We start from the raw sequence: 24,075 nt of genomic DNA, 5'->3' as shown, positions 1-24,075 counted from the left end.
GCTACTGCCTCATCCTGAATATTAAGGGTCTGACGAATGGCTTCTATTAGTAGCCTAACACCTGAATTAGTAGATAAATCCTCATCTTCCCAAGCCGAATTTTCGTCCCCTTCAGGATCTACCTCCCCTTCTTCCAATGGAGATGTCAGAGTATCCAACTCCTCTCCTGGAAATGCAATAGCGGGTAACGGCTGCGTTCGCTTAGAAGCCGCCGAACTACTGGCCGAACTTACAAATTTATTTACAGACTGAGTCAAATCAGTGAGACATTTTCCCATATTCTGGGCCCACAGCGGTTCCACCTGAGTCTGGGCCAAAGCTGCTTCCGACCTTGACTGACGCAAATCTGAAATTGCGTCCACCATGGCCTTGACCCAAGGGGGCATTGACTGATCTGTGGATCTGCCCTGCTGATCTGCCGCTGGTGCACCAGAGCATGATGTACAGAGGGTCCCTGCGTCAGCACTCCCCTTAGCCAGCTTTGTGCCACATTGTGAACATGAGAAATAAACCACTGAGGTTGTTTTTCCCTTAGTAGGTTTCTCTGGCTTGCTGGTCATCTTTACTCTGGTGAACTATGTCCCCCAAGTTGTGTTAAAAAATATCTGAGATTCAACCCACTAGACTTGCTCTTTGTTAATATGCTGCTCTAGCCACCAGACTAGAGGAGACACTGTGATCCCCCTCCCCCCCTTTTATACTTGCGGTTTTTATCCCCCTGTGTATGTAATCCTCCTCCGTAGCACAGCGTCCCCTGTGTGCAGGCAGAGAAGATGGCGCCGTGACCAGCCGTGCGCGCGCGCGGGCAGAGCTGAGCGGGAAGACGGCTCTGCCCGCCTGACGTCATTCTCATCTCTTCAAAAACCGGAAGTTCGGCTCCCGTGCGCCGCTACACAGAGCGGTTGTCACGGCAGCCAAGTAACGGTCCAGGGAGTGAATAACACCCTCCCGGACCTAACACAGTCCTCCACCTCACATTTCACCCCAGATCAGCCTCCGTGCTGTCTGTGGGTGATCGCGCGCTCGGGGGGGGGGGGGGGGGGGGGAGGGAGGGGAGGAGGAGTTTGGTAGTCCCAATAAATTCACCATTAATAATAGGAAATAGGGACATTAATAATAGGAAATAGGGACAGCCCAATACTGTCAATGACAGATTGTGGCTGTCCAGTACCTGATGCTGCTGTCTTCTCTCTTTCTCTCTCTGAAGGCCCCAGTGACCGAAGGTATAGTGGCCTCCCTGCAGCAGTCTGGAATGGGATACTAACCCCTTCCACTGTTATACCTGTCACCTGTAAACAGGGACTAGGTATTTGTGAAAGAAGAAATAATAAAAAAAAAAAAAAATTCCTAAAGAGAAATCAAAACTGTGTCTGTACTCCACAGGCACAAAACTAAAACTGATCAGGGCTGAGCAGGAAGGAGATGGGAGGGGTTAGAGGGGGGAGGAGTCAGCTTTTGATAGTTCTGTGCCAATCTCCACTACCACACACCTCTAACCCACAAGTAACGGCGCAGCGTCCCCCAGATGGAGGACAGAGAAATGCATTTGGTAGCCAAGGGGCTCTTATCTGCCCTGGAGACCTCAGGTGCGCGGGACCGGTAGGGATACTGGCAGGCGCTTTTAATTAGAAGCCCTGACAATCCTTACCTGATATTCAATCAGGTCGCTTGAGAAACCAGACCCCACTTTTGGAAGAAGTGGCGAAGGGTCTCCCTGAGGTGTATTGCACTTTGTGCAGTAGGTTAATAAATTAAAAAAGGAGACTTACCATTGTTGTAACAGGATTTTATTTACCTACAGGTAAATCCTTTTCTCGTAGTCCGTAGAGGATGCTGGGGTCCACATTAGTACCATGGGGTATAGATGGGTCCACTAGGAGCCACTGGCACCTCAAGAGTTTGACAGTGTGGGCTGGCTCCTCCCTCTATGCCCCTCCTACCAGACTCGGTCTAGAAACTGTGCCTGAGGAGACGGACATCTTCGAGAGAAGGATTATACACAGACCGTGGCGAGATTCACACCAGCTCACACAACAAGGCAAACCAAGCTAACTAGCTTGAAACTCAGCAACAGCTGAAACATTACCAAATCAAGTAACAAGGCAGTACATTACTAAGAACAAAGCCGTACTAAACCAAGGATAACGAAGCGATGGGCGCGCGCCCAGCATACTCTACGGACTACAAGAAAAGGATTTACCGGTAGGTAATTTAAATCCTATTTTCTCTTACGTCCTAGAGTATGCTGGGGTCCACATTAATACCATGGGGAAGTACCAAAGCTCCCAGAACGAGAGGGAGAGCGCGGAGGCTCCTGCAGAACTGATTGACCAAACTTTAGGTCCCCAGAGGCCAAAGTATCGAACTTGTAGAACTTAGCAAACATGTTCGACCCTGACCAAGTAGCCGCTCGGCAAAGCTGTAAAGCTGAGACACCTCGGCAAGCCGCCCAGGAAGAACCCACTTTACAAGTAGAGTGGGCCTTAACAGATTTTGGACACGGCAATCCTGCCGTAGAATACGCATGCTGGATAGTGAACCTGATCCAGCGAGAGATCATCTGCTTAGAAGCAAGACACCCAAGTTTCTTGGGATCATACAGGACAAACAGAGTCCGATTTCCTGTGACATAGCTCTTCAGAGCCCTTACAACATCCAAGGACTTGATGAAATTTAGGAGTCAGTAGTAACTGGCACCACAATAGGTTGGTTGATATGAAATGCCGACACAACCTTCGGAAGGAAGTACGGACGTGTCTGGAGCTCAGCCCTATCTTCATGGAAGATCAAGTAGGGGCTCTTACAAGATATAGCCCCCAACTCCGAAACACGTCTAGTAGAAGCTAAGGTCAACAAAGTGACAGCCTTCCACGTGAGAAACTTAACCTCAACCTCCAGTAGAGGTTCGAACCAATCCGATTGGAGGAACTGTAACACCACGTTAAGATCCCAGGGCGCCACAGGCGACACAAAGGGAGGCTGGATGTGCAGAACCCCTTTCAAAAAAGTCTGAACCTCAGGAAGGGAAGCCAATTGTTTCTGGAAAAAAATGGATAGGGCCGAAATCTGTACCTTTACGGATCCCAACCTCAGGCCCATATCCACACCTGCTTGCAGGAAGAGGAGAAACCGTCCCAGTTTAAACTCCACCAAAGGAACCTTTTTGGACTCGTACCAAGATACATATTTTTTCCAAATGCGATGGTAATGTTTAGACGTTACTCCTTTCCTAGCTTGTATCAGGGTAGGAATAACTTTGTTCGGAATGCCCCTCGAGCTAAGATCTGGCATTCAACCTCCATGCCGTCAAACGTAGCCGCGGTAAGTCTTGATAAGCGAACGGCCCCTGCTGCAGCAGGTCCTCCCGAAGAGGAAGAGGCCTCGACTCTTCCAGCAGTAGATCCAGAAGATCCGCGAACCAAGACCTTCTTGGCCAGTCTGGAGCAATGAGGATTGCTTGAACTCTTGTTCTCCTTATGAGTTTTAGAACTCTTGGAATGAGTGGAAGTGGAGGAAACATGTACACCGACTGGAACACCCACGGAGTCACTAGGGCGTCCACCGCCACGGCTTGCGGGTCCCTTGACCTGAAACAATACCTCCAAAGCTGCTTGTTGAGACGAGAGGCCATCATGTCTATTTGAGGTACACCCCAAAGATCTGATACCACCGTGAACACCTCCGGATGAAGTCCCCTCTTCTCCTGGATGGAGATAGTGTCTGCTGAGGAAGTCCGCTTCTCAGTTGTCTACTCTCGGAATGAAGATTGCTGACAGCGCCAGCACGTGCTTTTCTGCCCAGAGGATGTTTCTTATAACCTCTGATATTGCAGCTCTGCTCTTCGTTCCGCCCTGTCGGTTTATGTAGGCCACCGTCGTTACATTGTCCGACTGCACTTGAATGGCTCGATCTCGCAGAAGATGGGCCGCTTGGAGAAGACCGTTGTAGATGGCTCTTAGTTCCAGAATGTTGATTGGAAGGCTGGATTCCAGGCTTGACCACCTTCCTTGGAAGGATTTCCACTGAGTAACTGCATCCCAGCCCCGGAGACTTGCATCTGTGGTTAGAAGGATCCAGTCCTGAATCCCAAACCTGCAGCCCTCCAGAAGGTGAGGTAGTTGCAACCACCAGAGGAGTGAAATCCTGGCTTTCGGCGACAGACGTATTCTCTGGTGCATGTGTAGATGAGATCCCGACCACTTGTCCAGGAGATCCAGTTGGAAGGACCGAGCATGAAACCTTGCGAAACTGTAGAGCCTCATAAGAGGCCACCATCTTCCCCAGAAGGTGAATGCACTGATGAACCGACACCCGAGCTGACTTCAGGACGTCCCGGACCATTGTTTGAATCACCAACGCTTTCTCCTGCGGCAGAAACACCTTCTGCACTTCCGTGTCGAGGATCATTCCCAGAAAAGACAATCTCCTTGTCGGCTCCAAATGTGATTTTGGAAGGTTCAGGGTCCAACCGTGTTCCCTGAGCAGATGAGTCGTGAGAACAATGGACTGCAACGTCTCCCTGGACGATGCTTTTAACAGCAGAAATTGATAGTGACTGTCTGAACAGTGCAAATCTGAGATAAGCCTGGTGCGGCAGCCAAATCGGAATGTGGAGGCACGCATCCTCGATATCCAGGGATACCAGAAACTCTCCCTCCTCCAGACATGAAATCACTGCTCTGAGAGACTCCATTTTGAATTTGAACACCCTCAGATAAGGGTTCAACGATTTCAAGTTCAAAATTGGTCTGACCGAACCATCCGGTTTCGGTACCACGAAAAGGTTTGAATAATAACCCTTGTTTTGCATATGAGGTGGAACTGGGACAATGACCTGTGACCTTTCCAATTTTAGGATGGCTTCCTGTAGGATAGCCCTGTCTGTCAGCAAAGCTGACAAGCCTGATTTGAAGAATCGGTGAGGCGGGAGTTCTTGAAACTCCAGTTTGTACCCAGGGATCCAGGCCAAACGACACCCAGACGTGTCTGAAACATCCAAGTCTCGCACCCACCAGCCCGTCCTCCAGGCTTTGCGGTCCACCGTCATGCTGAGGATTTTGAGGAACTAGAAGCAAGTCTCTGGTCCTGGGAGCCTGCGGGTGTAGACTTTTGGGATTTTGCACGACCAACTCTAAAGAAAGCGGTAGGAGGCTTGGACTTTTATGCCTTATCGGTTCAAAAGGACTGCGTCACAGCTGAAGAAAATTTCTTCGTAGAAAGTGTAGCAGAGGGAAGGAAAGGTGACTTACCCGCAGTTGCCATGGAAATCCATGCATCCCCAAATAGAGCCTGACCTGTGTAGGGTAGGTTCTCCACACTTCTCCTGGATTCCGCATCTGCAGACCATTGGCGTAGCCAGAGTCCCCTGCGGGCTGAGACCGACATGAAAGATATACGTGCAGTCAGCGTGCCCAAGTCCTTCATGGATTCCACCATGAACCCCCGCAGAATCCTGTAGGTTATGTAAAAACAATTCAATGTCACTTCTATCCATTGTATCCAAATCCTCTAGTAATGTGCCTGACCACTTTACTATGGCTTTAGAAATTCATGCACAGGCAATAGTGGGCTTTAACGTCACTCCTGAAGCAGTGTAAATGGATTTGAGCGTAGTGTCAATCTACCGATCAGCCGGTTCTTTTAACGCGGTAGATCCAGGGACAGGTAAAACCACCTTTTTAGACAGTCTGTAGACAGATGCGTCAACAATTGGTGGGTTTTCCCATTTTTTTCCCTATCCTCCTCAGGAAAGGGAAAAGCAACGAAAAAGGGATCTGGAATTTTTTCTCCGGGTTTTCCCAGGATTTTTCAAATATAGCGTTTAATTCTTTAGACGCAGGGAAGGTTAGCGAGGCTTTCTTATTGTCAGTGAAGTAAGCCTCCTCAAGTGTGTCAGTAATACTTAACACATCTCTAATGGCCTCAATCATGAGCTGCACGGCCTTAGCAAGGGATGCCGCCCCCCTCAGCACATCCCCATCACCGTCTGCAGTATCAGAATCGGTATCCGTGTCATCTTGCATAATTTGGGCAAGTGCACATTTTTGTGGGAACATGCTAGGAGATTTTGCAGGAATAGGAACAGAGCCTGACCAAACTGCCATAGACTTCAACACCTGATTTTCAGTCTCCGTATTAGCTACCCTAGTAGAGATCTGAGAGATCATTCCTTTGATAGAAGTTAACCACTCAGGCTCAACAATAGGGATCTGAGACAAAGCATTACAATCCTGTGCACATGGAATGGATCCCTCCCGAGAGGAAACATCTTCTGCAGCATATGATACAGAGTCTCTAGACATGGCTATTTGAGATATTAAACACCCGCACACACATAGGGAAATGTCAGACACAGTTTCCTCCCAAGTATGCCACAGAGAGACACAGAGATTGGAGCCAACCCACACACAGCTCTTTCTTAGGTTGAACTAATAAAACTACCAGCGCTATCTGTGTAACTTAATAGACTACACAGACTTTACACAGCCTCCCCTTCCCCCTTCTACAACCCCCTGGTACCGCACAGGATAGCTGGAGTTGCTTGGAGGGACAGCTCTCCCCGTCAGCATCTGTTGTTCAGGAACTGCAGGCAGGAAAATGGCGCTGGACGCTGCTGGGTCCGCTCTGAGAAACTCCGCCCCCGAACATGGCACTGCTTTCCACTCTTCAGTTTATTATACTGGCCTGAGGATGTCTGCTGGCAGTGATCCAGGGAACCTGACAGGCTTGCTGGCCAGTGTAGGGTATAGGCACTCGCTCAGGGCGCCCCTCACAGCGTCGCACTATGTGCCGCTGAGCCCTGGAGCGCAGTTAGTACTGCGCTCCCTACCCTGTTGCCACCATCTTCACACCGGCTCCCTGCTTGCCAGGGGGGCCAGTGACTCATTCGCCACCAAAGTCTTCTGGCACTGTAAGGGGGTGGCGGCATGCTGCGGGAGTGAGCGGTCGCCTGGAGCAGCCAACGATCAGCACCCTCAGGAGCTCGGTGTCCTCTCAGCGGAGATAGTGCCTCAGACCCCTCAGGGCGGACACTACTCTCCCCCTTAGTCCCACAAAGCAGGGAGGCTGTTGCCAGCAGCCTCCCTGTGCCTAAACTAACTCTTAGAAAAAAATAAAACATAAGAAGCTCTAGGAGCTCCCCTAGCTGTGACCGGCTCCTCCAGGCACATTTTCTAAACTGAGTCTGGTAGCAGGGGCATAGAGGGAGGAGCCAGCCCACACTCTCAAACTCTTAAAGTGATAGTGGCTCCTAGTGGACCAGTCTATACCCCATGGTACTAATGTGGACCCCCAGCATCCTCTAGGACGTAAGAGAAATCTTTCTGCGAGGTACACTGGATTCCACAGGGAATAACATCGGGATGTAGAGTTGGATCTTGTTTCGAGGCATGAACAGGCTAAAGCTTTGACTGATGCCAGGATATACTGCACCGCCTCCTCTATTACCCCGCCTCCGGGCACTGGAGCTCAGTTTTGTTAACCAGTCCATTGCAGTAGCAGGTAAAAGACGGTGGATGTAAGTCACATAGAACCACATTCTCAAGACAGGAGAAGGGACTAGCGGCTAATGCCATACAAACCCAAAGAAGCTAAGTGCGTCAGGGTGGGCGCCCTGTGGAATCCACTGTACCTCGCAGAAAGATTTAACAATGGTAAGTCTACCACAAATCTCCTTTTCTGCAGCGGGGTACACTGTACTCCACAGGGAATAACATCGGGGATGTCCTAAAGCAGCTCCTCATGGGAGGGGATGCACTGTAGCGTGCAAAAGAACCCGGCGTCCAAAGGAAGCATCCTGGGAGGCAGAAGTATCAAAGGCATAGAACCTGATGAACGTGTTCACTGAGGACCACGTAGCCGCCTTGCATAATTGTTCTGCAGACGCGCCACGGCGGGTCGCCCAAGAAGGTCCAACCGACAGAGTAGAATGGGCCTTGATAGTAGCAGGAGCTGGGAGCCCAGCCTGTGCATAAGCTTGTGCAATCACCATTCTAATCCATCTGGCCAAGGTTTGCTTATTCGCATGCCAGCCACGTTTGTGAAAACCAAAAAGTACAAAAAGGGAATCTGACCTCCTGACAGAGGCAGTCCTTCCTGACAGAGGCAGTCCTTTCCACATAAATACGGAGAGCCCGTACCACGTCCAAAGATCTTTCTTTGGAGAACAAACCAGAAGAGACGAAGGACGGAACCACAATCTCTTGGTTAAGGTGAAAAGATGATACCACCTTAGGTAAATAACGAGGGTGAGTTCGAAGAACTGCCCGGTCACGGTGAAAAATCAGAAAGGTGCTTTGTCCTGTCGCCCACCCTAAGTCCGACACCCTCCTAGCAGAGACAATAGCCAACAGAAACACAACCTCAAGCGTAAGGCATTTAAGGTCCAGTTCAAATGGAGACTCTTGCAGGGTATTTAAGCCTACATTTTGAACCAGATCAGAATAAGAGAAGGAAGAAGATCGATTGCCTTAAAGTGTTGCACAATATTCAACATTAATAAATCATAACTTTTAATGCATTATACATATATTAAAAACTTGCGAAATACAAGGATAAAATAAAGGTCAGTGAAGAGAAGAAGAGTGTGTGATTAAAATAAGATGCTACACACTGAGAACCTGTGTTATATGCTCAGTAAATTAATTTTTATAGACCTGTGTCTGTGTTTATTTGCTGATCATCTTTATGAATATTTAATATTATACCGGCTATTCAGCTTAGATCTATTCACTCAATCTGATGTAGTAAAAACAAAACAATGTGTATGCACCCAGTTGTTACATATGAATCCAACTGTTGGTCAGTTACATTTGTATCTCTTCTGAGTACACTGAATAGATATTCTGTCAACCTTATTGGATTTATAATAGGCTTACTGATCCGTGTGGTTATTGTTCACGGACCTCAAAAAATCTATAAATGGTGTCTCCCCTTAATTATAAAAAGGAGAATCCAGGATGCCATAAATATTCTCCTCAAAATATATCTTTACACCTATAATGTTATTCAAGAATAAATATTCTCTGAATATGAATGCTATCACATTAGAATATTTTTTCTGTGTGTATTTACATCTATATAATAGAACATCTAACATGCATATCAGCAATAGTCACCACCAATAATATCAGTGACATTATATTAACCTTTATTTGTAGAAAAAGAAACATTGATGCCTTGAAGCAGCCTGGAAAATTAATCATATCTTTGCACATGTATGCAAACGGAGATCTCTGTATTTCCATTATCATATAATATTCAAATCTCATTGCTGATCCTTAACAGTGCGCTGGGGGGATGTTTTTCCATGTTTCTGGTTTAGAATAACCCCTCCCTTTCATGCACCTGTGAAGGATCATTAAATTTATTGAAAATGGTGACTGCTCAAATTAAATCAGGCTTCCTCCTCCTCCTTCTTACACTACTGAAATTGCCCTCACTAAAGTGACCAGTTACCTGCCCAAATCTGAAGGCCAATTCTCTTGAAACCTCACCCATGTGACACAATCTTCTTCAGATACCACAGTCCATGCTATGTGCCATCTCTAATTGTATGACAGTTACATGATTTGCACACACTATATTGCAGGATTAAAACTGCTCTAAGAATTTAGACAATGTATATTTCTCACATGACCTGTATGTTCAGACCTCTCGTTTTAATAGATTTAATTTCTTGCTTGTCCATATTAAGAAAACCAGAAGTAGAGAGCACACACACATTAAAAAACCTGAACCACCACTAATTGCCCTCCACCGACTGATTATAATTCTACTACTTAAGGAAACTACTATGAAGCCCGCACTAAGTTTAGAAGTCATCCTCAGACAGGTGCATGAACTCTGAATAGAGTAATCACTCTCTGATCACTACTGCTTTTATATTAAGGTCTCCTCACCCTGTGGTTTCCGCTTCTTCCTTAGGCAAGAGGTGACATATCTCTCCAGCTCTCGCAGTGTGGACGGTTTGAGGGTCTCAAAGTCTATTTCAATCTCATCTGGATTGGAGTTCTTAAGCGATGGCTCCCGAGACTGGATTATATGTACTACACGACCCAGCTTTTCCCCAGGAAGCTTATTTATGTCCAAGCTCAGCTGTCGCTTTTCCTCATAAGACATAGGTCTGCATCGCTGTGGCTCTTCTTCTGAAGACTCGCAGGGTGCAGGAGGTGGTGCAGGCCTGGCTGGACGTGCTACTGGTGGGGTAGGCTCTTTCTTTATGCTGTAAAGATCAGAGCAGACAAAAATGAATAGCTACAGCCAGATCAGAAAAATAATCCGCAAAGTATTAAATATGAAAAAGGTGAGTCGTCACAAAAATAAGCATCTAAAGATTACAAGAGACAAAATGACTCCATCTGCTAACATTTCAAGTTCATCATTATTGATCAGATTCTGTGACTATCAGCAAATAGACTGTGAAGTAAGCGCTTTTGGGAATTATAGTCCACAGGTATTTTTCTTGTAAATGGAGATACACATCATACATGGATACCAACTTACCTTGGTGTTCCCACCGGACCTTGCATGCTTTTCTTGGGTTTCTTAGCTGGAGGTTCCCGGACTCTGTTCTTACGTGGCTCCTCTACCTCTTCCTTCCTTTTGTGCTTTTCCTTCCGCTTCTCACGTTCTTTTTTCTTTGGTTTATTTGGCTGTGGCTGAGACAGGGCCGCTAACTGCTCGTGTACAGCTTTTAACTGCAAGAAAGAAAAACTTGACCAGTTAAAACCCAGGGCCACTTACATTCAAAATTAACTTATGCAGAAATTTAACCCTTCAAACTCTATCCCATGCGCTAGTCTGAAACGGTTGATGGTCCTTTATCACCAAGACTGCCGCTCACCTGCTCTTGAAGCTCCGCTAATCTCTGTGCTCTCTCCTCTTCACTGTCTGAGCTGCTCTCGCTGTCAGAAGAGCTGTCACTGCTGCTATCGCTGGAAGTGTGAGTGGGGCCTTTGATGGAAGGGGCAGGGGGACCAGGGGTGGGTGACTGTGCTGGGGCTGGTGCTTCCTCTGGCTCATCTGGCATCTTGGCAAATCGCATTTCAAACACATCCTGTGAGGCAGAGAACAAATCATCATTTACTAACCAGCAAGGTGTGTTGAGTGAAAATATATGAATTCTGCTCTACCACTTCTCAATGCACCTAGTCCACATAGCATCCAGGAAGCAGTCAGGTTTCCCCACACATTCCCTCTTGCATACATAAATGCCGCTTTGTTTCACATTCACATATTGCTTTTTACAGATGCACCGCTCCCTCTCTGCTGGTTACCTGCAGTTTGCGGGCCATGGCCACCACCTCGTGGTCAGGAGGGTTGTACTTGTAACAATTAGAAAACATGAGCCGTACATCAGAGGCAAAGTCCTGGGGGTCCCGGTATTCTATATTCTCCAGCTTCGTCTGGGGATAATAGAACAAATGGCAGCCGATCAAAACTGGCCAGCAGCACAGCCAGGTCTACTTTATATACACAGGAGAACTGGGGGTCAGGTTTCTTAGCCATTCTACAGAGTTTAATAATGTCACTGAATAGAAAGTTACATCTCACATGTCTTCAATCATTCTGTACAGGGCTGCTCTTATACCGATTCTCCAGTACTTCATAATCTCTGGTTTGCATACACAGGGGCAGATTTATTAAGCCTGGAGAAGTGATAAAGTGGAAGGTGATATTACACCAGCCAATCAGCTCCTAACTCCCATTTGAAAAAGGACAGTTCGGAGCCGATTGGCTGGTGCGTTATCACCTTCCACTTTATCACTTCACCAGACTGAAGAAATCTGCCCCATAGCATTAAAAAAATAAACCAAGGGAAAAGGTCGACTAAACGTTCACACCAAGACACAGCCCCAGTCTAGCAGCGTGGACAGGCAAATACATCTAACTATGATAGGATGTATGAATTTACACAGAATCTTTTCACACCTTGATGGTGCTCAGGTCCATGGGATGCTTGATAATCTCGCAGTAGTCATGCAATCCAAGAGTCTCCACGTCCACAGGTTTATAAAAGGGCCAGGCGTAACCCGTGTGTTTCTTGGAAAACATTTCACGGACAATGCCGGAACAGTAACGTAGCTGCTCAGAGATCTTGTTGCTGCTGCTGGCGGGGACAGGTGGAGGAGCTGTTGGGGTGTGTAGAATAGGAGGTGCAGGAAGCTGGGAGTCAGGCACCTCAGTCTTCTTTACAGGGCGGGCCTGGCGACCACTCTCCCTTCGTGGTGCAGCCTTAGGTGGCTTAGGCTCACTAGGAAGAGGAGAGGACTCATGCAGCGGGTCATGGGCAGTGGGGGTCGTAGTATCGGCTTTCCTCTTTACCCCTTTCTGTGGTTGACAAGTGAAGAAACAGTGTCAGCAGCAGAATGAGCCCCAATCATTACACACATTCACAAAGAACAGAATGAGTAGAGCGCCATCTTCCTACTATGCACATACATCAGATGCAAAGTCATGCACTTCACGCAGCAGCCGACTGCTATGGAAATATCACACATGGTGACACTGATAATAGCTTTACTCCAAAACAAGACTGATCCATTTGGGAGAAGCATATCACACAAAAGTCAATATTGTCTTTGTCTTTTCAATACAGAACCTACGTTTTCTGAGTCATAACTACGGAATGTCCATGTATTATAATACATATACAGTCATGCGGGGAAATGAGAACACCCTTTCAAAACTGTGTTTTTACATATCAGGACATAATCATCTCAGTCTCATCCAGTCCTAAATGTGACCAGTCTAGTCATGTGACAAATAACCCGTAAGAGATATTACTTTGTCATTTATTCAACAAAAAATAAGCCAACATGAAGCCATGTGTGAACAAGAGGGAACATCCCATGGTTCAGCTGCTTGTAGTAGAACCTTTAGCATCAACTGTTTGAAGCAATAATTTTATTAGTTTAACATCACATTTGAGGATATCCGAGAGGCTACTCCACACTGCTTCAGTTTATCAACGTTTAAGTACTCGTTTCTGCTCCGCTCTCACAGTCCGGCCACAGCATCTCGATGGGATTGAGGTGTGGACTTTGACTTGTACATTCCAAAAACTTTAAGTTCTTTTCTTTTGGAACCATGCAGTTATAGATTTGCTGGTGTGCTTATGATCATTGTCCTATTTTATGACACACTTTCATCCAAGCTTTAGTTGCTGTATAGAGTATGCATCATGTTTATATTAGCACACACTGTGATAAGAGGGGGTTCATGATGGATACAAAGACAGCAAGCCATCCAAGTCTTGTGGCTGCAAAACCACCCCAAAGTCATTCCTTCCATCATCATGCCTGGCAGCTGGTGTATGGAGGGATGTGTGGTGGAACACTTGGCTTGTGAAGTCCATCTCTGAAGAACGACGTATACTTCAACATTTACGGTTTTTACAAATGCCTGGAGATCTATAGATTTAGTTTTTGGTTCTCTGCAATAGCCGGTAGTATCACAAAGATATTGGGCACATTTGCTGGGATGCCCGTTCCTGGGAAGATTGGCACGAGACTTCAATGCTCTCAATTTGTTAATAATCTCACCATAAAACTATGGGCTTCACATTGCTTGGAAGAGGCCTTATACCCACTTTCCAGAATCATGAGCAGCAACAATTGCATCTCTGAGATAATTGCAGATATCTTTTCTCTTTAATAAAATATGTTCGCCCAAACCTCCAGGCCTAACTGCCAGTGGATCTGGCAAGGTGGTAGCAGCACCTGGCTCAAATTACCTTTATATGGAAGAAGCATGTGACAGGATGGACTAATGCTGCCACCCCATTGGCTAATTTCAGATTGTCAGAAAATAGTTGTCGGTGACCACCACTGGTACGAAAGGGTGAGCAGCACTTATTCGTTGTGAGAGTCAACAGCACATCAACGTGGTGCTTCCAGCTGTAAGATTCTATCATTGCCACCGCTTGCTTTGAGGTGGTGTGTAACTGCTGCAGCACTTCTTCCTTTGTTTCTCTGACAGAATCATTCATTACCGCTTACACTTTGAGAGGTAGGCAGAGCACAAGCTTTATACAGGACAATCAGGATTATGGATTGAAGAACATGCTTAAATATGCTGGTCAGAGGAACACAGCAGATAGTAATGCTGTTTATTTGATCAATAGAGCTATCCTGCTCCACACAACACTTGAAGGTAATTATGGTTTATCGGCTTTACACTGGCTATGAACCATTCTGTTATACAGGACAGGGGTTAAAACCAGCCCCTTTAACAAATACAGGCTCATGTTAGCAGTATCTGGTAATCTGTCTGTAACGGTCATCAATGGTCAACCAATGGTCATCAAGTCTGGGCTGGAGGATCTGGTCTTCCAATTTTCCAGCTGTCATGATTTCCAGGAGTTTGTCCCCGGACTCTTGCACCACTATAAGGTTTGGAGCCAAATCCCAGAAGCACAACTCAGAATCATTGCCAGCCAATCACCTCTACGTACTGCAGTGCTTTGCATCCTGGGTCTCCCAAGAGACAAATGTTCTGTCCGTTCACGTTCCTTATAACCTAACAGGCACCGCTGAAAGGGTGTGCAGCGCCTTCTCTCTCAAGTCCACTAGGTGGTAGCCTACCAGCACTGGGCCCTCCTGAAAAACAAAGATCCTGCAGTGTTCATTAAAAATCTGGCGAAGAGTAGAAGCTTTCCGGTGGTGTAACACTACAACTGGGAAGTTTGGTAGAATGTCACTTGCAGAGCCTGTTCCCCTTCCTCCTCTCAATCATTGAGATTCACTCTGATACACACACACACTCACACATTAATAGTGGGCACTGTACGTCAAGAACCCATTTCCGCAGCATGTACAGGAAGGAGCTGGGAGGAGGACTTGCCAAAGTCTACTTACATTTCACACATGGCTTCTTCATGTTGTACAAACAAAAAAAATGTCAAATACATTATGGGTTGTAAAAAGATTCATTGTTATGTCCTAATATGTAAAAACACAGAATTCAGAGAAGCTGCAAATTCTTTTCCACATGACTGTATATGTGGAAAGTCAAGGGGATAGCACAATAGATATTAAAGAAAAGTCTTAAAGTGCTCATTCACAAATGCAATTGTTTGACATAAATATCTTGGAAATCATCATGTTTGTTCATTTTCATTGATCTTGTAGGCTAAACCATGAAGTCACACCTACAGAAATTAAGGCTACACTATTAAATACTAGAATTTGAATAATTTTTTTGTGACAGTTGCCTTCATGAACTCACCGTTCTTCCCCCCTTTACGGGCTGGGGGGTGGTAGACGGGATGATGGATGGGTGACTCTGTACAGGAGGAGGAGGAGGAGGAGGAAGTGGTGGTGGTGGTGGTGGAGGAGGAGGAACAACAGCAGCAGGTATTGTTGTGGGCACCACCAGGTCCTGAGTTACTGTTGGTGAAAACGTAAGGGGAGCTTGTGTGATGGCAGGAGTGCGGGCAGGTGGGGTGCGGGTCTGTGGAGGCGTAGGTACCCGGGTCACAACGGGAGCGGTAGAGGTCGCAGGTTTGGAGACAGCTGAGGAAAAACCAAGTGGTTAAGAAATTGGAAGCACAATAATTGCACTCTTATGCATCCGTATTTAAGTGTATAAATACATGGAGTAAATTATTTGATTCCCAACACATTATGATGCCCTAAGCTGCATAATATGCCCATTTCCACCCCAACAAGTCATTATTACAATAAAAAATTAGCATTCTAGTTACTAATAGCATATGCCAGACATGAAAACATAATATTCTCATACATTTTAACATGTTCACTTAAGGGGGAAAAGAGCCCTGTGCAAGTTACAAAGAAACATAGAATGTGACGGTAGATAAGAACTTATCGGGCCCATCTAGTCTGCCCCTTTTTCATTTATCCATTTGGCAACTTCCATCCTATGTGAGCCTTAGTTCCTTATAAGTATATCCTTATGTCTTTCCCAAGCATGTTTAAATTGCTCTACTGTCGTAGCCTCAACCTCCTCTGACAGAAAGCTATTTCATTTATCCACTACCCTTTCAGTGAAGTCATTTTTGCTCAAGTTTCCCCTGAACTTCCCTCCCTTCAGTTTCAGTGCATATACTCATGTTCGAATACTTCTCTTCCTTTGAAGAATGTCTTCCTCCTGGACCTTGTTAAAACCCTTGACATATTTGAAAGTTTCTACTATGTCCCCACTTTCCCTTCTCTGCTCCAAACTATACATATTAAGATTTTTTAATCTTTCAGGGCAAATTTTCTGCTGTATATGCACCATTTTAGTTGCCCTTCTTTGTACAGTCTCTAATGTATTAATATCCTTCAGGAGACATGGACTCAAGAACTGAACACTGTATTCTAGATAAGGCCGTACCAATGACCTTTACAGTGGCATTATTACATCTTGCTTCTTGCTACTGATTCTCTCCCTGTGCAACCAAGCATTTGACTTGCCTTCCACATTACTGTTACACTGCTTGCCTGCCTCATCTGGAATGGGGACTCCTAAATCCCTTTCCTTCGCAGTAGTTTCCATGATCGTGCCATTGATACTTTCAGTTTTTGAGGCCCAAGTGCACGATCCTGCATTATTTTTATTTTTTTACTTTAAACTGCAGTTGCCACATTCTTGCCCATTCCTCTAGTCCAGAGGTTCCCAAACTGTGTGCCATGGCTCCCTGGGGTGCCTCGGGACACTTGCAGGGGTGTCCTGGGTTGGTGGTCCAGGACCAATTCAAATTATTCATGGTCAATATAATAGGCAAAACCAGTGCTAGTAGCTTTCTTAATAAGAAATTTTTGGCCTAGGGGTGCCGTGAAAAAATTCTGATATTCTAGGGTGCCGTGATTCAAAAAAGTTTGGAAACCACTGCTCTAGTCTACCTACTTTCCGCAATCATTTGTTTTACCCATCCTTGTGGGTCTACCCTGTTGCATACTTTTGTGTCATCTACAGAAAAAAAAAAAGAAAAAAAAAAAAAGCATACTTCCATTGCAATGTCACCACCAAAGATATTAAAAAGCAGTGGTCCAAGTACAGATTCCTTCGGTACTCCAGGGGGAATCTTTCCCGCCTGTGAATATACTCTATTTACTGTAACACCCTGTTTTCTATTCTGCAATCTAGATCTTTTCCATTCAACAATCATAGGGGTCAATTAAATTTTTTTGTGGGCGGCCAAATGTAATGGATGCCCACCAAAGCTATTCAATTGACCCCCCCCCCCCCCCCCAAATCTAGTGGCAACCGGAGGAATCAACAATTGAATTGGCCCCATAAAATACAATCCCAAGCTTTCAAGTGTGTTTAGCAGTCTGTGAAGCAGCCTTATTAAAGTCTAGATAAGCTACATCTATACACATCGATTAGTCTACTCATCCAGGCAAAAAAGTCAGTAAGATTTGCTTGACATGATTCCCCCCCACCCCCCAAGTAAATCCATGCCGTTTAGGATCCTGTGAATATTTGGATTTGAGATATTCCACTACTCACTCATAATAGCTTTTCCATGATAGGCTCACTGGTCGGTAGTTGTTTGCCTCTTCCTTGCTTCCACTTTTGTGCAGTGGGATTACATTTGCTCCTTTCCAGTCATCTAAAATTACTCCTGTAGCTAGCGACTGTTTGAGTAATTCTGTTAATGGAGTTACCAGTAACCATTCAAGTATCTTCGGATGTATCCCATCTGGCCCCATTGATCTCTTCAATTTCAGTTTTGAGAGTTCTTTTAGGACCTTCTCTGACTAAAGTAAATCTTGTACGCAATTTTTACATTTCTCCTTTCAACTTAACTGTGGCCCCTTACCATCACCTTCTGTAGTGAATACTGCGCAAAAATAATCGTTATAGTAGACTTACTGTTGATAATGCTATTTCTAAGTCCACAGGATCCACTGGATAACATTAGGATATGAGGTAGCGACAGCGGATTGGCACCAAACGATCAAAGCTCTCGGCCTCCCAGCATGCAACGGGCAAGTCCATATATCTCCACCTCCTGGCTCAGGCAAATCAGTTGATTTTCCAAAACTCAAGGAAGGAGCATCATAGAGAGCCCTAATCAGGCGAGAAGAACACACATGCACACCCTTCCGTACAAGAAGGAAGAGGTTAGTGAGTGAAAGAATCCTCAAATCAGGTGGGATCCCTGTGGATCCTGTGGACTTAGGAGAAATAGCGTTATCAACGCTAAGTCTACCATAATGATTATTTCTCCGGCAGTGTCCACAGGTTATCCACATGATAAAGTAATTTAGTGTGGAGACGCTCCTGATTGGACAGGAGAATCCTTCGCCCAAATTCAGCGTCCTGAGAGTCAAAGGTATCAAAGGAATAATGTCTAATGAATAAGTTAATGGAAGACCACTTGGCTGCCTTACATATCTGCTCTGCTGAGGCACCATGTTGCACTGTCCATGATGTACCTAATTTACGAGTAGAGTGAACAGACACATTAGCCAGAACAGGGAGATCAGCTTGAGAATATGCTTCAAAAATAGTCATCCGAAGCCACCTCGCCAGCATCTGCTTGTAAGCAGGCCATCCTCTTGTGAAATCTGTAGAGAACGAAGACAGTGTGTTTTTCTGATGGCACTGGTATCACATATATCCTTAAGGCATGGACTACGTCCAACTATGCATCTCCCGCAGAAAGGTCAGGCCCTTGGAAAGTCGGGACTACAATTTCTTCATTAAGGTGCAATTTAGACACCACCTTAGGAAGATAACCAGATTTGGTTCTGAGAAGAAAAAAAAATCAGAACGACATAACAATGCCCCTCAATCTGAAACTCTTCTAGCTGAAGCAATGGCCAGTACAAAGATAACTTTAGCTGTCAACCATTTAAGATCTACTCATTTTAGTGGTTCAAATGGGGCAACTTGAAGGGCCTTTAAGACTAAACTTAAGTCCCAAGGCACTGTAGGGAGGAACAAATGAAGGTTGAATGTGCAGCATTCCCTAGAAAAAAAGTGCGCACATACTGGTTAGCAATTTTCTTTTGGAACCATACAGTCAATGCTGACACTTGCACTCTCAAGGAAGCTTCTTTGTTTAATGAAGTACCCACTTGTGGTCTACATTAATCACCTCTAGAAATACTCTCAAGGAAGCCACCCGTAGATCTTCGTCCATTCCTGTCTGAAGGAATGCTAAGACTCTGGAAACTCTGAAAAGACCTAGGGTCTAATTTCAGGTCACTGCACCATTGAATACAGCCTTGCCATATTCGATGATAAATGCAAGCTGAGGAAGGTTTCCTTGCTCTGAGCATTGTTTGAATTACCTGTTGTGAGAATCCTCTTGCTTTCAGGATGGAAGTCTCAAGAGCCACGCCGTCAAAGACAGTCAATCCAGGTGCATGTGATAGCAAGGACCCTGAGATAGTAGATTCGGACGTTGAGGGAGTAGGAATGGAGCATCCATCGACATCCTGGATGGATGTCGATGTCCGATCTGTGTACCAATGTCTTCTGGGCCAAACCAGAGCTATTAGTATCACGGCCCACTTTAACGTGTGACTTACCTCCATCAGTGCTTTTTGGCTGCAAGTTCCTCCCTGATAGTTGAGGTACGCTACTACCATTGCATTGTCCGAGCGAATTTGAACTTGTTTCCCGTGAAGGATGTCCTTTGCCTGAATAAGTGCCATATAGATGGCCCGAAGTTACAATATATTTATTGTTACGCAACTTTCTTCCTGGGTCCACTGCCCCTGGAAGCAACTCCTTCCTGACACCGCTACCCAGCCTTGAAGACTGGCATCCGTTGTCAGAATTTCCCAATCTGATATCCAAAAGGGTCTCCCTTTGTCCAGATGGGATGTCTGTAGACACCAGGCTAATGACCTCCTTACTTCCAGAGGAAGGACCAGCATCTGCGTTTTTATTGTCTGATTAAAACCATTCCATTTGGAAAGGATCAGACATTGCAAAGGCCTCGAGTGGAACTGAGCATACTCCCAACATGTCGAATGTCGACACCATCAACCCCATTACACGCATTGCGGCCTGAATGTATACCCTTTGACTGTGTAGCAGCTCCTGAATCCTTGACTGAATTTTGGATATTTTGCTCAGAGGTAGAACTACTCTCTGAAGACCTGAATCCAGCACAGCCCCCAAAGGAGTCTTCCGATGTGACGGAACCAGGGACGACTTTGCCCAAATTATGCGCCAACTGCGTCTCTGTAAAGAAGCTATTGTCTGATGCAGATGACACTGAAGCAATTCCTGAGATTGTGCCATAATTAATAAATCGTTGAGGTATGGAAAAATCCTTATCCCCCTGCTGATGGAGATAAGATGCCACTACCACCATAATTTTGGTGAAAACTCTGGGAGCTGTGACCAGTCCAAATGGTAGGGCATGATACTGAAAATTATGCTGGAGGATAGCAAACCTGAGATAGCGCTGATGGGAGAGTGCTATAGGAGTGCTATATCCAGGGATACCATAAAATCCTCCGGCTCCATGGCCAAAACAATGGAACGTAAAGTCTCCATATGAAACAGTCACCCAAATGTACATGTTCAGCACTTTAAGATTTAGTATGGGCTGGAACGACCCATTTGGCTTCTGTACTAGAAACCGGTTGGAATAAAAACCCTGTCCTCGTTGCACAGGAGGAACTGGAATTACCACTCCTGACTGAAGCAACTTCTAAACTGCCTCTAGCAAAGCCCTGGACTTCGTTTCCACTGAAGATGGGCTGGTACAAAAGAACATTTGTGGAGGGTGTGTCTTGAAAGCAAACGCATAACCGTGAGATACTGCTTCTTGCACCCAGGCATCTGTGGTAGATTGCTGCCAGATCTGTGCAAACTAAAGAAGTCTGCCTCCCACCCTGGGGTCCTCCAGGTGGAGTCCCGCACCATCAGGCTGATAGCTTATCTTCTGATTTGGAAGCCGGTCCTCTGGTAGCCCAATGCTTTTTAGTCTTACCAGACTTGTCAGATTGAGACTGTTTGCCATAACCCTTTCCTTATGCTTTTCCTTGAGTCCGTAAGGGCCGAAAAGCTGGAAATCTAGGTTTGGATTTGTGTGTGGAAGGAAACTTTTCTTTCTTGGAATCTGCTTCTGACTCCAAAATACTGTGTCATTCTTTACCAAAAAGATTATCTCCAGTAAAAAAAGACTCCAGAACCTTCTAGGATTCCAAGTCAGCTTTCCATGTACGTAGCCAAACCGCTCTGCGAGCTGCTACTGCTGAGGCCTGAGAGGCAATTGTTCCCATATCCAAAGCTGCTTTATCCATAAAAACAGACGCCTGTTTGATATGTGCAATATGGGATGTTTGCTCTCGATGCCATTGAAAGAACATCCTCCAATGCATCAGCCCAGGCTGCTACTGCTTTTGCCATCCAGGCTGAAGCCATGGCTGGTCTTCAGATTGCCCCGGCCAAAAAGAAATAGTTTTTTAGAAAACCATCTATATTTCTATCCGTGACATCATTTAACGATGTTGAAGGCAGAGGTAATGTAGATTTTCACACCAAACGAATGACATGCGTATCTACTTTGGGAGCCGCCTCCCTTTTTAAACAGTCCCTAGCCGGAAGAGGATAATGGGAATTCTATTTCTACGGAATTCTAAACTTTTTACTGGGCGTAACCCAGGCCTCTTGCATAATTTCTGTCAGCTGTTCTGACCCAGGAAACTCAGTCTTAACTGTTTTGGGACGTTTAAACACAGGTGCCTTAAACTTTAACAAAGACTCTGCTGCCTCCTCTAAGAATAGAATGGCTTTCATAGTACTAATTAGCTCATGTATGTCCACTGAGCTGAGGCCTTCCTCCTCGTCTCTGTACGCAGACCCGGAGTGCATTGAGTCCTTATCTGACGAGTCCTCATCTGAAACGTTTAGACTGTGAAGATGTAGTTTCTTGTCTATGTGATTTACTTACCACTGGCCTTTCAGCTTGCTTTTGCAGAGAGGCTGCCAATTCCTGTACTGAATGCGATAAACCCCAGGTGGAATGTTGCATGTAAGGGTTAATAGGGTAACCTATCCCTGGTATAGGAGCTGGCATTATCCGCTCAGCTATACTGGATAATGTCTGTGCAAAAAGTAGCCCTACTGTGCAAAAGTAGCCCAACTTGAACCTGTGCCTGTCTCGGCTTATTTAAGGGGCTTTGGTGAAAGCTAAAACAAATTTGCACATAATCCATTCTGAACCCGATCCTGAGAGGTTAACCCAACTTTGCAAGACAAACATGACATGAGTGTTGGTGCTGCTGTGGAGGGTGCATCCTCCTCACCCTTGCCTCTCTTAGACATGATAAATAAATCACACACCTGTACAGTGTTACTACACAATTTGTGACTGCAATCACTTTACATTTTGTTAACGTGACATACAATCTGATCCCTCCCTGCTTTGCACCAGCATTGAGGATCGGAATACACAGAAGACTGACAGAATTATTTGTAAAGTTAGCAATCAGTCACAGGTTATAAATTAGTATAATAAGCAATATGAGCACACAATCAACTACAGATACATTTCAAGTATGTAGGAGAAACATACGTCTAAGCCAAATGTAGGATTAGAAGCATTATATATCATGCAATACTTTCACTAATGGGTAAATAGCACAGGGGTTTGCTAGTCCCTGGTTTTTACATCAGTAAGAATATATTATGGGCAGTACACGGATGGTGTAATGGTTGGCATGATTGCCTCACAACACTGAAGTCATGGGTTCGATTCCCACCGTGACCCTAACTGTGTAGAGTTTGAATACTCTCCCCGTAATTGCATGGGTTTCCTCCGGGTACTCCGGTTTCCTCCCACAATCCAAAAATATACTGGTAAATTAATTGGCTCCCGACAAAAAATAAGAATTTACTTACCGATAATTCTATTTCTCATAGTCCGTAGTGGATGCTGGGGACTCCGAAAGGACCATGGGGAATAGCGGCTCCGCAGGAGACTGGGCACAAAAGTAAAAAGCTTTAAGACTACCTGGTGTGCACTGGCTCCTCCCCCTATGACCCTCCTCCAAGCCTCAGTTAGGATACTGTGCCCGGACGAGCGTACACAATAAGGAAGGATTTTGAATCCCGGGTAAGACTCATACCAGCCACACCAATCACACCGTACAACTTGTGATCTAAACCCAGTTAACAGCATGATAACAGAAGGAGCCTCCGAAAAGATGGCTCACAATAACAATAACCCGATTTTTGTAACAATAACTATGTACAAGTAATGCAGACAATCCGCACTTGGGATGGGCGCCCAGCATCCACTACGGACTATGAGAAATAGAATTATCGGTAAGTAAATTCTTATTTTCTCTAACGTCCTAGTGGATGCTGGGGACTCCGAAAGGACCATGGGGATTATACCAAAGCTCCCAAACGGGCGGGAGAGTGCGGATGACTCTGCAGCACCGAATGAGAGAACTCCAGGTCCTCCTCAGCCAGGGTATCAAATTTGTAGAATTTAGCAAACGTGTTTGCCCCTGACCAAGTAGCTGCTCGGCAAAGTTGTAAAGCCGAGACCCCTCGGGCAGCCGCCCAAGATGAGCCCACTTTCCGTGTGGAATGGGCTTTTACAGATTTTGGCTGTGGCAGGCCTGCCACAGAATGTGCAAGCTGAATTGTACTACAAATCCAACGAGCAATCGTCTGCTTAGAAGCAGGAGCACCCAGCTTGTTGGGTGCATACAGGATAAACAGCGAATCAGATTTTCTGACTCCAGCCGTCCTGGAAACATATTTTCAGGGCCCTGACTGCGTCCAGCAACTTTGAATCCTCCAAGTCCCTAGTAGCCGCAGGCACCACAATAGGCTGGTTTAAGTGAAAAGCTGAAACCACCTTAGGGAGAAATTGAGGACGAGTCCTCAATTCTGCCCTGTCCGTATGAAAAATTAGGTAAGGGCTTTTATAGGATAAAGCCGCCAATTCTGAGACACGCCTGGCTGAAGCCAGGGCTAACAGCATTACCACTTTCCATGTGAGATATTTTAAGTCCACAGTGGTGAGTGGTTCAAACCAATGTGATTTTAGGAATCCCAAAACTACATTGAGATCCCAAGGTGCCACTGGAGGCACAAAAGGAGGCTGTATATGCAGTACTCCCTTGACAAACGTCTGAA

The 24,075-nt window shown here is 45.6% G+C and overlaps 1 protein-coding gene across 10 annotated transcripts in view; it reads right to left on the bottom strand.

Moving 5' to 3' along the window:
* The window catches only part of BRD4 (bromodomain containing 4), a 200,702-nt gene that overhangs the window by 63,050 nt on the left and 113,577 nt on the right, over positions 1-24,075 (bottom strand). For 8 of the 10 annotated variants that reach the window (XM_063931646.1, XM_063931642.1, XM_063931644.1 and 5 more), the window contains exons 6-11: positions 15,229-15,515; positions 11,932-12,330; positions 11,277-11,405; positions 10,844-11,056; positions 10,504-10,697; positions 9,900-10,222 (exon numbers count right to left, since the gene is read on the bottom strand). In XM_063931646.1, coding sequence (XP_063787716.1) covers positions 9,900-10,222; positions 10,504-10,697; positions 10,844-11,056; positions 11,277-11,405; positions 11,932-12,330; positions 15,229-15,515 — 1,545 coding nt within the window. The remainder of the gene's footprint in view (positions 1-9,899; positions 10,223-10,503; positions 10,698-10,843; positions 11,057-11,276; positions 11,406-11,931; positions 12,331-15,228; positions 15,516-24,075) is intronic. The other 2 variants (XM_063931645.1, XM_063931648.1) reach the window with 2 other exon arrangements.

Source organism: Pseudophryne corroboree, chromosome 6 (genome assembly GCF_028390025.1).
Source record: "Pseudophryne corroboree isolate aPseCor3 chromosome 6, aPseCor3.hap2, whole genome shotgun sequence".
Classification (NCBI taxonomy): Eukaryota; Metazoa; Chordata; class Amphibia; order Anura; family Myobatrachidae; genus Pseudophryne; species Pseudophryne corroboree.
The sequence above is the reverse complement of the archived record's forward strand: the minus strand, read 5'-3'. Positions and strand labels throughout refer to the sequence as shown.